Raw genomic sequence first — 11,623 nt, forward strand, 5'->3', positions numbered from 1 at the left:
TACAATGAGTGTACAAACAGGCTTATAAACAACTTAAGCCTGATAAAGTTATAAACGCGGTCCCATGAGAACAGAGCCGTCCCACCAAAGCTCACCATTTATTTTTTGTATAGGAAAAGAGACATTAAAAAAACAGCAGCTGAGAAACTAAGACACCTTAGGCATGAAGAAATCCAGTGCCAGTCACAAGACGCCGTGTGCTTGTGGGGATAGGAGGCTTACAACAGGGCTTTTACACCAGTGATATTCAAAAGGGTAATAAGGTGTAAGGCAGAGAATAAATCGCTAAGGAAAAAGCGCTACGGGCAAAAGATATTATTTTCCTCTATATGTATGCTCACCCACTGGCTGAGTCAGTCCACATGGTCCCAGCTATTTCGAGTTCTTCTGTCTCGTGTCAGCTTGCATATTGTCTCTCGTGTCGTATCTAAGAAAGTTTTCGTGTATCATCTTGTATTAATATTGCTTCTGCCTTCTTTAATTCATGCATTATTTACCCTGGCCCATTAATGTTTACTGGTACGTGCCACTTGGTAGTATCCTTGAAGAAGACACATTTCCCAACAAATGTTTAACGGCAACCTGTGCATTATGTGCACCTGCGACATCATATATATATATATAGATAGATAGATAGATAGATAGATAGATAGATAGATAGATAGATAGATGAATAGATAGATAGATAGATAGATAGATAGATAGATAGATGAATAGATAGATAGATAGATAGATAGATATAGATATAGATATAGATATAACACTCAGTAAATACTTGTCTCCCGTGACATACAACTGTTCTATAGAGAAAGATGAATCATTTGCTCAATTATTTTTTTTACTTTTTTATTTACAATAAATAGTACAATAACTTCTCGCATCTGACACTCACATGGTGTAGAGGAAGGGTTAGAAGGAAGAGGGTGTGAGAGAGAGAAGGATAAGCGGGTGGAGCGTCCCGGGAGTCCCTGGCGTGATGGTGGTAGTTGTGAAGAAAGCAGTTCTCCAGTCATCTCGGGGCTTCTCCTCCGCTGGGTGGGGTCAGGGTCATAGGGCGTGTCGGTAATTCTGGTGTGGCCACGGAGCCTCAGCCGTGACCTGGAGGCCCCTCTGCCACGCCTGCCTCACTGCCTTCTTAGGCAGGGATGTGGCAGGAGCAGGCGGATGGCAGTTTGTAGATGTCGATGAAGAGACCCTTGTAGGGGTCGCATGGGTCGTAGGAGAGAAGACGATGGTAGACGTACTTCTGAGTACAGTGGCTCTTGTAGCAGGGAGCCAGAGCACGGCATGCAGCCTCAGGGAACAGGCATGTCTCCAGTCTGGCCGTCTGTGTGTAGTAGTGAACATCGTTGACGATGACGCGCCACTTTCCCTCCACATTCTGGGCACGCTTGGGCCTGCCATAGATCACGTACGAAGGGCAGATGTAGCCCTCTGGACCTGCCCAGTGGGTGACGTCGTAGGGGGATTTGCCGGTAGAAGCTCCGGTATAGAAAGAGTAGTCGAAATATTCCTCTTGTTTTTTCGACACATATTCAACGAGATCGTCAGCGGACTGGTCAGCCACGTCAGCATACTTCTTGGCGAAAAGTTGGTCAGAAGTGATGGCATTATTGATTTCATACTCGGGGTACTCTGGATCCTCTAAACAGAAGGTCTCGTAGCCCTTAGCACAGGCAGGAGGGGTAGTGGGGTCGCAGTACCCTGGCTTGTAGGAGGGCGGAGGGCCGTAGGTTGGCTTGGGGGTGTAGGAAGTCGGGGGGCGGGAGTAGGGTGGGGGAGGGCCTGTGGCAAGAGAGACTCCGGCGCACGCCAGAATCACCGACTGAAAAGAAATTGTCGTCAATAATGATATATCTGGTACAAGAAAATATACTGCCAGATTAACTTTCTGATTTTGAATGATAGTTTTTTACTCCCTGAGGTGAAGAAAACTAACTTTAAAATGTGCAGATCTTTGCAAGTAAGTTGAGGCAGAAAAATTTGCTTGAAGAAGAAGAGAAGAGGAAGAAGAAGAAAAAGGGTTACCTTACTGCATACTGACTGCACAAAAGTTTCATGTTCAAGCTTACCAGTGCAAGAACCATGTTGAGGCTGCGATGTGAGACTTGTACTGCCGTCTTCCCGCCTCACCTGCCTTTATATACCCGTCAGACAAGGCGTGAGGGTCCCGTGACGCAGCACTGAGCTAAAAATAACTCTACATTCACTCTCTGAGCACTTGCAAGCGAGGGCTCACGGTCGCTGAGGAAGCTAAGCCACCTTCAAGCCAAAGACACGCCTTACACATTTAATCAACACAGACTGTCCTAAATAAAGATCAGTCACTGTTTGGCCGTCAGTCGGAATGACAAAAGTTTTACGTTTATTGATGTGTAATAAATATATCAAAATCGTTGTGGTAGATGACAGTCGGGAGGATACACACACACACACACACACACACACACATATATATATATATATATATATATATATATATATATTATATAACTGTGTGCAAGTCAAGAATTATGAGTTGATAAATTACAAAAAATCATTTGAACGATGTAAATTGTACACTTAAATAAACAGTAATTATATAAACAGGCTGTCTTGTTCTTGATATCCCATGCACACCATACACAATCATCCTTTGTTTATGCATATTAGCTACTCGGTTTGCACACTAAAGCATAGTGCGTTAAGCATGGCTGCTTGCAGTGAAAGACTCTCCCAAGCCTCGTAAGAAACCACTCGAATTCAACTGGTTATACATAACATTATCAACCTTTTCAGTCAGTTGATGCACATTTCTATTTTATTCTTACAATCCCTACGAAAACTTACTTATTTTGGGATGAATAAAAAAAATGATGGATAAAATCATTCATTAGCTTTTTCTTTACTAGGGAACTCTCCTGAAGTGAGTAAAACAGCATCTAGTGGCAGAAAAATGAAAATATGCTAGAGATGAAGAGGCTAGATCTCCTCAGTACTAGAGATTTTTAAAAGCTAAATTCAGTCGCTTGACGGTAGAAAAAATACATCATGGCTCCTAAAGGGCTAACAGGAACGTAAAACTATTCTCAGATGCAACGTACATACGACACAAACATCAGCTGACCGACTGACGCTTAATTTTATTACTCTTATTACTCTGATGATTGTGTTCAGTTATGAGAAACCATGCACAGGGAAATGCTTGTATTAGTCCATATTACTGGGAGTCCATTGCAGGCCCAGACTTGCTCAACGGAGGGAGTGTGATGGCCAGATTCAATCCTTCCCCATGCTGGCGACGTAGCAGTGGGGACGGGGTGCCTATAAGAAGAGTAATGGATGTGAAAGTGAAAGTGTTGTAGTGGTTTCTTGTGTACATGTCAGAGTCTGCATGTGTCATCGGTAGAATTGAGAGGATGCTAATATATGATATAGATGGGGTTATAAAAGAGATACAGGGTAGAACAGTGGATGTGGGAGGGTCCCTAATGAGAGTGGGCAACGTTTGGAAACTTCCTGTACTGTTGTTTGCAGATTATGCTGCACTGTTAAGCGAATACGAGGGGGAACTGCAAGGCTTGGTGACTGAGTTTGGGAGAGTGTGTAAGAAACGGAATCTAAAGGTGAATGTAGGGAGTCTCAGTAGTACGATAGCGAATATCTACGATTTGTGTACGAATTCTATGCCTAGAGACTCAAGCTACTTAATTTTTTTTTATACGGAAAACTAGAAGTTTCCTTTTAGAAGGCCATGGACAGTTAAACAGATGGGTGACCTGTCCAGACAAGAATGTAATTGATTATGACCACAATACAGTATACATGCCACATCATAAATGATACTGAATTTCTAGAAATGCTAAACAATTCTCAGAAAACTGTGAATTATTGTGAGCCACTAAATCTCTGACACGAGAAACGTGGACCTGTACCGATTACGTGTAATGTATGTGACAAAGATACATTTTCCTTACTATATATATATACACAGTAAAACTTGTTTGGTTTCTCATGCCATTTACTGAGGACATATAATTCACAAACATCATTTATGTTCAATTCTTTATTGACAAATAAATAGTACAATAACTTCTCGCATCTGGCACTCGCATGGCGTAGAGAAAGGGTTAGAAGGAAGAGGGTGTGAGAGAGAGAAGGATGAGCGGGTGGAGCGTCCCGGGAGTCCCTGGCGTGATGGTGGTAGTTGTGAAGAAAGCAGTTCTCCAGTCATCTCGGGGCTTCTCCTCCGCTGGGTGGGGTCAGGGTCATAGGGCGTGTCGGTAATTCTGGTGTGGCCACGGAGCCTCAGCCGTGACCTGGAGGCTCCTCTGTCACGCCTGCCTCATCGCCTTCTTAGGCAGGGATGTGGCAGGAGCAGGCGGATGGCAGTTTGTAGATGTCAATGAAGAGACCCTTGTAGGGGTCGCATGGGTCGTAGGAGAGGAGACGGTGGTAGACGTACTTCTGAGTACAGTGGCTCTTGAAGCAGGGAGCCAGAGCACGGCATGCAGCCTCAGGGAACAGGCATGTCTCCAGTCTGGCCGTCTGTGTGTAGTAGTGAACATCGTTGACGATGACGCGCCACTTACCCTCCACATTCTGGGCACGCTTGGGCATGGCGTAGGCCACGTCCGAGGGGCAGATGTAGCCCTCGGGGCCTCCCCAGTGGGTGGCATCGTAAGGAGAGTCACCAGTGGAAGCTCCAGTGTAGTACGAGTAGTCGAAGGCTTCCTCTTGGTCCTTGGTTACCATGTCAACGAGATCGTCAGCAGATTGATCAGCCACGTCAGCATACTTCTTGGCGAACAGGTGGTCAGCACTGATGGCGCCCTTGATCTCGTACTCAGGGTACTCAGAGTCTGAGAGGCAGTATGAGAGGGTGGAGTTAGCTGCGCAGGTTGGAGTGGCTGTGGGGTCGCAGTAGGAGTGTTTGTATGAGGGCTGGTGGCCGTATTGGGGCTGGTGGCCATAATGGGGCTGAGGGTGGCCGTAGGCTGGAGGATGAGCCGCCAAGGAGACTCCGACGCACGCCAGAACAACCGACTGAGAAACACCAAGCGTCAGTATTAACAATGAAAACAGAAAGAATAATATTCCACAGTGCATGTTTTTCTTTATTCATAATGAAAATGCTGGTGATGGTACACTGCACTGATTTTTTTTTCCCCTGCTGTACACTTTCAAAAAAAGATTGAAATATTAATTTTAACTCAATGAGAAATGCCAGTGAAGGAGACAAGGTAATTATTAAAATCAAACTCTCCCCTGGCGGTCACAGTACTCACCACAAGAAGAACCATGATGCGGCTATGCGAGAGTTGTACTTGAGCGACTACTGTATTTCCGAGGAGGTGGCACCCCTTATATACTGGGTGGGTCCGTGACGTCACTACCCTTCACTGTATGGGAGAGGAAGGATGAGGTGTAGGGAAAGGGAAGGTAGAGGAGAGGGGGGAGGGGGGAGGAAGGCTGATGTAGTCGTAACCATAGAAAGTGATCCACCCATATGCTCTACTTCCCCAACCCTCTACCATATAGAAAGCGAGTTTCGCTCTTGGGCGCCCACACACTCAGTTTTACAGCAGCTAAATCCAGGGAAAATAATTATGTCATCCCTTGTGACCAAAAGGCTTATTTAATTCATTTATGTTGGGTCAAGATCACTGTGCTGGTAATGAAGTAACAAAAATACTTCCATGTATCTTGATGATGCCTCTGTGTAACGTTTTCTTTTTTATTATTATTTTTCGATGGTATAGGATATTGTAACACACTACATACTGAATTTTTTAAACTGACCCTATTCTGTTCTAGCGCGTCATATTCTGTAAAGCAACACTACTCTAATTTAACGCATGAGTGCTAAATGTCACTTGCACTGGCGGACATCCGCTTTTAACGTAGTCCTGGTGGTCACATCCTCACTATTTACGCCCTCCCAGCCACTACCCACCTGCCACTTAGTTTTTACCCCTTCCCAGTTCTCTTCGGTTGATCCCTTTGTTCCCTCCAACGAATTAACGATGATTTTTTTTTGTTTTTTTCACTCTTCACCCCATATACCTCCGCCACCCCCGTTCCTACAAAGGTGGGGAATGTGCAGACCCTCTGGAATAACTCTGACTTCTCCTCTCCCTGTCATCCGGTGCCCTGACCCACACCCCTAAGCGACTCCTGAAATGCGAATCTACTGGGGGTACTGTCGCTTGTTTAGGCGGTTTTGTAACACCTCGTCCTTTGGATATTGTTTTGTATATTTCACCTTTAAATCCTATGTTACTGATGGAAACTAATCCGGAATGTAGAAGATATACATGACATACAGGAGAAAAACAAGGAAGCTTAATCGATTAGGGGGAGGTGTTAGGATGTTTCCCTTGCTAACGAGAAGACGGCGCTGTGCCACATAATCCCACCTTGCAACAGAGTGAAGTACAGCTGATGTTGCATGATTCTTCTCAGGGTAAATAGATATCAGTAACCAATGATTTCAGTAATCATAGCGGAAGGACTTTTCATCTTTTTCAGTGATAAATAACGTTACGAAGTGAAAAAAATTTACACACACACACACACACACACACACACACACACACACACACACACACTGCTCTGTAAAAATTAATCACTTTAAGTCACGTCTCCAGGGTCCCTAGTATATTGAAAATAATCTTAATAACAATCACCACATCACAGACTTGAATTGCATCAGAAGAAGAAGAAGAAGAAGAAGGAACAAGAAGAGAAAGGAAAAGAAGAAAAAAAAAATGAAGTAAGAACAGCAGTAAAAATGAACTAACTTTAAGATCAGTTTATTTTAAGATTCCTGAATAAACAGCGATTTAATTCCCAGTTTTTACTCGGAAATGAAAGTATATCTGGGCTTGTATTCTTGTCGGTTAATGAAACTCCCTAACATCTCTGCCTTAGCGATTTATTTTTGGATATGGAAGGTTAGTATCCTTTTGTACGTTATGTTTGTATAGTATGGCGATGTTGGAAGGATTTATGTAACAGAGGCAGGGAGCGTAAGGCGTAATAAACATAATAAATCGCGTGGGAAAAGGTGTTAGGGAGCTATCTCAACCGACAAGAATACGAGTTCTGGATTTATCAGCCCTTTTAAAACAAGGACTTATTTTTAGTTTATTCCTATCATTTTTATACGATTTCATTCAACGTTAAAAAATCTATAGCAACGAAGGCGCTAATAAGGTCTATATCTAACCCATCCAGTTTGATAACCCTCCCCAGAGCTGAATAAAACCATCTGAAGGAAGCAAAAAAAAAAAAAATCATGACGTCACTGGATTTACGGGATTAAGCTAATTGGGTGCTTCAGTCTTTTCCCTCTAAATTGGCCCAAAATAGCCATCTCTTTATCTGCATTTTTGAGCTGCAGTAATAGATATGCGCTAGAATACGATGAATGTCACGAAGAAGTTCTACGGAGAGGACGTAAAACCACGGCATTGCCATTTCTTTGCCACTGAGCTGCGTGAAATAAACCGCAAGGCAAAGAAAATCTAGGCCTACTTACAGTGAAAGAATTAAGGCTTGTGTGTAGAGGCGATGACCAGAAAGCATAGGGCTGATGCAAGACTTTATTGCCCCTCCAAATCAAACAGGATGGAGGGGAGGTGTTCGCAAAGACCTCCAAGATCGATTCCATGCTGTAACTACCGAATTCCTCAAAATCTATTACTAAATCCCTCTTTTCATTGATATGACCATATGATAAAATTTATGTAAGATTTTATTGAACATGTTTTGGCAAATAACTAAGTTATTTTACCATCGGTACTTAATGGTCTGCTGAAAATAAGGGGCGTAGGCCCCCCACCCCCAATCCGTGCCCGTTACCGTTCATAAATGTGTCGTTCATAGATAAATAAGAGACTTCTGTACTTATAATTACTAAAAGCTTCTGAAGTAAAGATGAGTCACTGTCATATCATTTTTTTTTTTTTTAATGGGAGGCAAGCAGAGGAACAGTACCAATATCAGGCAGGACCAAAAATGTTGTTCTTACTTCTTTGTCAGTTGTCATAATGTATAAGACTGAGTGCATTCCCTCCCCCCCCCCACCCGAGTGTACCTATTGAAGCGAAACTTGAGCCTTATTGGAAGGACACAAGTCAAAAGTGGAGCAGTGGAAATGAGTTGCCTGCGAGGAGCATGTGGAGTTACAGCGAGAGACAGACTGACAAATGAGGAAGTGAAGGAGCGTTGTGTTGTGGATGTGACAGACGGAGTTAGGAGACATTCACTGAGGCTGTTTGGCCATGTGGAGAGGATGGAGAGTGAGAGACTAACTAGGAGAGTGTATGTGAGTGAGGTGGAGGAGGGGAGAGAGGGAGGGAGAGACCGAGGATGAGATGGAAGGATGGAGTGGAGAGGTAAATGAGAGAGGGAATGTACGCAAGGGGTAGGGCAGAGAAATGGCAGGGGACAAGGCGACATGGAGGCTATTTATTTATGGCCACACTTTACGGGATTAATGCGTCTGGCTATAGATGGACACATAGATAGTACCTACCCCAGCAGTGAAGGGGAGGAAATCGTACTCAAGAGGCCTTTCTGCTCTGATTCCCTCGTCCTCTGTGAGATCGTACTGTGTGTTGTGTTCAAGACTTATACACACCATGCTAACATACTGTGGGGTTGCTGTCACGTTATATTAATCTGTCTAACTACCTGTTTATCTGTCGGCTTCTCTGTCTGTCTCTCTACCTACGTATGTATGGATGAATGGATGGATGTCTGTCAGTCTGTCTATCTATATATCTGTTTGTCTATCAAAATATTATTCTGAATTGGGTCTTTCCTACAGGACTTATATTTTCCAAAAGGGAAAATCTGACATTTCATTATTTTAAATATGTAAAGCAAAATACTGCTAAAATATAAATTATTCTGAACTCCATTAAGTTTGAATGCAATCGCTATGAATGTCAGCTGTAAGAAGGATGATGAGCAAATAATTGCAGGGAATGAGGGGCTGAAAGGATAGTTGTACGAATGTATTTCCCTTTTGCTGTTCCTCGACCCTACCCAATACATTTAAGACAGTGAGATGAAAGGTTAAGATGATGGTGATGTTGAAGACGATACATTAATCGGGAAGAAAACAGTAGTTTTGCCAATGCATGTTGATCAGCCAGTTTTATATTTTTTCCATTATATTTTTTCAGGGGTCATATAGTAAACAACATACATATTCAGTTATTTATTGACAAATAAATAGTACAATAACTTCTCGCATCTGGCACTCACATGGTGTAGATATAGGGTCAGAAGGAAGAGGGTGTGAGAGAGAGAAGGATGAGCGGGTGGAGCGTCCCGGGAGTCCCTGGCGTGATGGTGGTGGTTGTGAAGAAAGCAGTTCTCCAGTCATCTCGGGGCTTCTCCTCCGCTGGGGTGGGGTCAGGGTCATAGGGCGTGTCGGTAATTCTGGTGTGGCCATGGAGCCTCAGCCGTGACCTGGAGGCTCCTCTGCCACGCCTGCCTCACCGCCTTCTTAGGCAGGGATGTGGCAGGAGCAGGCGGATGGCAGTTTGTAGATGTCGATGAAGAGACCCTTGTAGGGGTCGCATGGGTCGTAGGAGAGGAGACGGTGGTAGACGTACTTCTGAGTACAGTGGCTCTTGAAGCAGGGAGCCAGAGCACGGCATGCAGCCTCAGGGAACAGGCATGTCTCCAGTCTGGCCGTCTGTGTGTAGTAGTGAACATCGTTGACGATGACGCGCCACTTGCCCTCCACATTCTGGGCACGCTTGGGCATGGCGTAGGCCACGTCCGAGGGGCAGATGTAGCCCTCGGGGCCTCCCCAGTGGGTGGCATCGTAAGGAGAGTCACCAGTGGAAGCTCCAGTGTAGTACGAGTAGTCGAAGGCTTCCTCCTGGTCCTTGGTTACCATGTCAACGAGATCGTCAGCAGATTGATCAGCCACGTCAGCATACTTCTTGGCGAACAGGTGGTCAGCACTGATGGCGCCCTTGATCTCGTACTCAGGGTACTCAGAGTCTGAGAGGCAGTATGAGAGGGTGGAGTTAGCGGCGCAGGTTGGAGTGGCTGTGGGGTCGCAGTAGGAGTGTTTGTATGAGGGCTGGTGGCCGTATTGGGGCTGGTGGCCATAATGGGGCTGAGGGTGGCCGTAGGCTGGAGGATGAGCCGCCAAGGAGACTCCGACGCACGCCAGAACAACCGACTGAGAAACACCAAACGTAAACATTAAAAAACAACAAATCATAAGAAACGGTGGAAGGGTAAAGGCTTTCTTTTTATTTTCATCTTTGTCCTATTTTCTTTGAGCATATCTGGTTCTTTGGTATTTTGCAGTACAGTAAACATTTAGGAAAAGAGGGAATGGTTTACGCAGGGCGGTAAAGGAGTGTAGGAACCGAACAATTACCACTGGCAAACTTTACCCTGGCGATCAGAGTACTCACCACAAGGAAAACCATGATGGGGCGATGCGAGAGTTGTTGTACTTGAGCGACTACTGTATGGCCGAGGCGTAGGCACCTCTTATATACCGAGTGGGTCCGTGACGTCACTACCCATCACTCTATGGGTGGGGTGAAGGGAGGAGCCAAGGATGGAGGGGAGGGAGAAGATAATGGCCTATGTAATCGAACCCGTAGAAAGTGGTCCACCTCTTTGTGTCCCTTCCTCCTTCCCTGTGTGTGTGTGTGTGTGTGTGTGTGTGTGTGTGTGTGTGTGTGTGTGTTTTGCTCACGTACTGTGCACACACAAGTTATAACTGATTCATGGCATGGATTACGACTCTGGATGTAAGATTATTCTTTTAAAATTAAAAGCATACCCAAGGTGTAGTGTTACTTCAGTATTTCCATCTCGATCTTTCACCAACAGTATGAGTGTATGAGTGCTTTCAGAGTTTCCCGTTTCTGGAGAAGAGAACAGGAAAGAAAGGATATTCTTTACTTTTAGGAACTCGTACAACAATACAAAATGCTGGCCAGGAAATCGTGATATCGTAAACCGCCCACATTCATTCAGTGTCACTTGTTAGTGTTTTTACCTTCAGACAAAAAAAAAAAAAAAAAAAAAAAATTGAAATTATGCAAGGGAATGTCTACAGCAAGTTAGCTCTCATCTGGTAGAGTCCTAACCCCTTTCAGCTAAACGATGGCTAAATGTAATCAGACTGCAGGCTTTATTTAATTGTAGGTTGTTTATCTTCGCCTGACAAAGATCCCTAACGTCTTCCACAGCTCAGTCAATGATCAAATGTTGTCAGGCTGGAGGACAAGACTGACTAGTAACCAAGGAGACTCATTTCTACTTCATAACCAAGACCCATCAAATTTCACGCAATGCATTTAAGTTGTGAGAATGGCCCCAGTTCCCTCATTAAAAAAAAAAAAAAAGATATAATGTTCTGAACTCATGATCCACCTCGAAGTAATCCATATCGATTCGTTACCTTCATCTTTAATTTTCTCAGCTACAGGTATGGCGGAAACGAAGGGCAATAATAAAGAGCAGACATTTCTTTCTTTCGTTTATTCTGGGTTTATCTCGCTGTAAATATTACTTAAGTTGCACGTACCATATTCTGATTTATAATTTTTCAAACTCGACAGCGAAGGTTCCTGGATGACACACTAATGAT

General features: G+C 44.1%; 3 protein-coding genes across 3 annotated transcripts; all 3 read right to left on the bottom strand.

Annotated features, from left to right (window-relative positions):
* Nucleotides 1-1,094: 1,094 nt before the first annotated feature.
* LOC145418639 (uncharacterized) lies at nt 1,095-2,087 on the bottom strand. Its single transcript, XM_080287005.1, has 2 exons — nt 2,073-2,087; nt 1,095-1,825 (listed from the first exon to the last, which is right to left on the bottom strand). The coding sequence occupies exons 1-2, from the start codon at nt 2,085-2,087 to the stop codon at nt 1,136-1,138; spliced, it is 705 nt and encodes a 234-aa protein (XP_080143131.1). The 3' UTR covers nt 1,095-1,135.
* Nucleotides 2,088-4,335: 2,248 nt separating this feature from the next.
* On the bottom strand, nt 4,336-5,282 carry LOC145418650 (uncharacterized). Its single transcript, XM_080287012.1, has 2 exons — nt 5,268-5,282; nt 4,336-5,025 (listed from the first exon to the last, which is right to left on the bottom strand). Exons 1-2 carry the CDS (start codon nt 5,280-5,282, stop codon nt 4,336-4,338), a joined length of 705 nt encoding a protein of 234 aa, XP_080143138.1.
* A 4,201-nt stretch (nt 5,283-9,483) lies between these two features.
* LOC145418666 (uncharacterized) lies at nt 9,484-10,448 on the bottom strand. The gene is made up of 2 exons (XM_080287013.1): nt 10,434-10,448; nt 9,484-10,192 (listed from the first exon to the last, which is right to left on the bottom strand). The coding sequence occupies exons 1-2, from the start codon at nt 10,446-10,448 to the stop codon at nt 9,503-9,505; spliced, it is 705 nt and encodes a 234-aa protein (XP_080143139.1). The 3' UTR covers nt 9,484-9,502.
* Between the last annotated feature and the right edge of the window lie 1,175 nt (nt 10,449-11,623).

The sequence above is a fragment of the Coenobita brevimanus genome, chromosome 14 (assembly GCF_032717465.1).
Source record: "Coenobita brevimanus isolate Jiangsu-jjx chromosome 14, ASM3271746v2, whole genome shotgun sequence".
NCBI lineage: Eukaryota > Metazoa > Arthropoda > Malacostraca > Decapoda > Coenobitidae > Coenobita > Coenobita brevimanus.